The 1,023-nt window shown below is 62.0% G+C and overlaps 1 protein-coding gene across 1 annotated transcript in view; it reads left to right on the top strand.

Moving 5' to 3' along the window:
• SLC7A4 (solute carrier family 7, member 4) overlaps positions 1–741 on the top strand; it is a 3,423-nt gene extending 2,682 nt beyond the window's left edge. The window contains 1 exon segment of the mRNA XM_009076631.1: positions 542–741. Within this exon segment, the coding sequence (XP_009074879.1) occupies positions 542–741 (200 nt within the window).
• The last annotated feature ends 282 nt before the right edge of the window (positions 742–1,023 follow it).

The raw sequence follows: 1,023 nt of genomic DNA, 5'->3' as shown, positions 1-1,023 counted from the left end.
CCCCAGGAGGGCAGTGGCTGCTCCAGGGAGGGAGGAACCAGGCTTGTCCTGGCACCCTCCAGCTGCTTCTCAGCTCCTCTCCCCCGGTGACGGGTCTGTGAAGTGTATCCTGCCCCTTTCTGCCTCTTAATCCCCTTTGGAGATGTAAGCAGAGGTTTTCCAGCATCTCTCTGAGTCTCTCTGATTCCCACAGTGTTACAGTTTATTCCTGTTAAGGTTTGGATCCTCCTTGACTCTCTGGGCCAGAACCATCCCCTGGTCCTGAGGCAGCTCCTTGGGGCTCAGGAAGCCCTTCCCAGCAAAGGGCTTCCCTTTCCCAAGGACTGAGGGTGCTCCCCTTACTCTTAACATGCTGCAGGATCCTTTCCCTCCTGCAAGCAGCTCATTTAACCCTGCTGTGTTGCTGTGGCTCATGCTGCTGTGACTCATGCTGCTCCCCCGGGATGCTGGCCACATCCATGCCAGCCCCTGGGATGCCAGCCATGCCCATGGCAGTGGGCAGACTGTGCTGGAGCCACTGCTGTCCCTGTCCCTGCTGCAGGTCTCCTCGTCTACTTCGGCTACGGCATCTGGCACAGCAAGGAGAACCTGCGAGAGGTGCAGCCCCAGCGAGTCAGCGCTCGCTACGTGGTGTTCCCCAGCGGCAGCCTGGAGGAGAGGGTGCAGCCGGTCCAGCCCAGCCCCCAGCCCACCGCGGGGCTGCCCGACACCGACACCGACACCGACGAGTGCAAGAGATGACCCCTCGGGGAACGGGGGCACCTGGTGATGAGAGCATCGAAACACCCTCCCACGGCACAGCCAGGCATCCTCCCCCCTCCTTCTCCTCCTCCTCCCGGTGCCTCTGGCCACGGAGCCCTGGGGGTGGAGCTCCATCCGGAGAGGATGAGGATGCTTTGCCCTTTCCCACGCACTCCCCACAGAGCGTGGAGGGGCAGTTCCCTCCCTCTCCATCCCCACAACTCAGGAACTGGGTGTCAGCCCAGTGCCTGTCCTGCTAACAAGGAGCTGTGCCCTTGTCAC

This window comes from Acanthisitta chloris, unplaced genomic scaffold, assembly GCF_000695815.1.
Source record: "Acanthisitta chloris isolate BGI_N310 unplaced genomic scaffold, ASM69581v1 scaffold15086, whole genome shotgun sequence".
Lineage (NCBI taxonomy): Eukaryota > Metazoa > Chordata > Aves > Passeriformes > Acanthisittidae > Acanthisitta > Acanthisitta chloris.
This window is presented reverse-complemented; position numbering and strand designations above follow the sequence as displayed.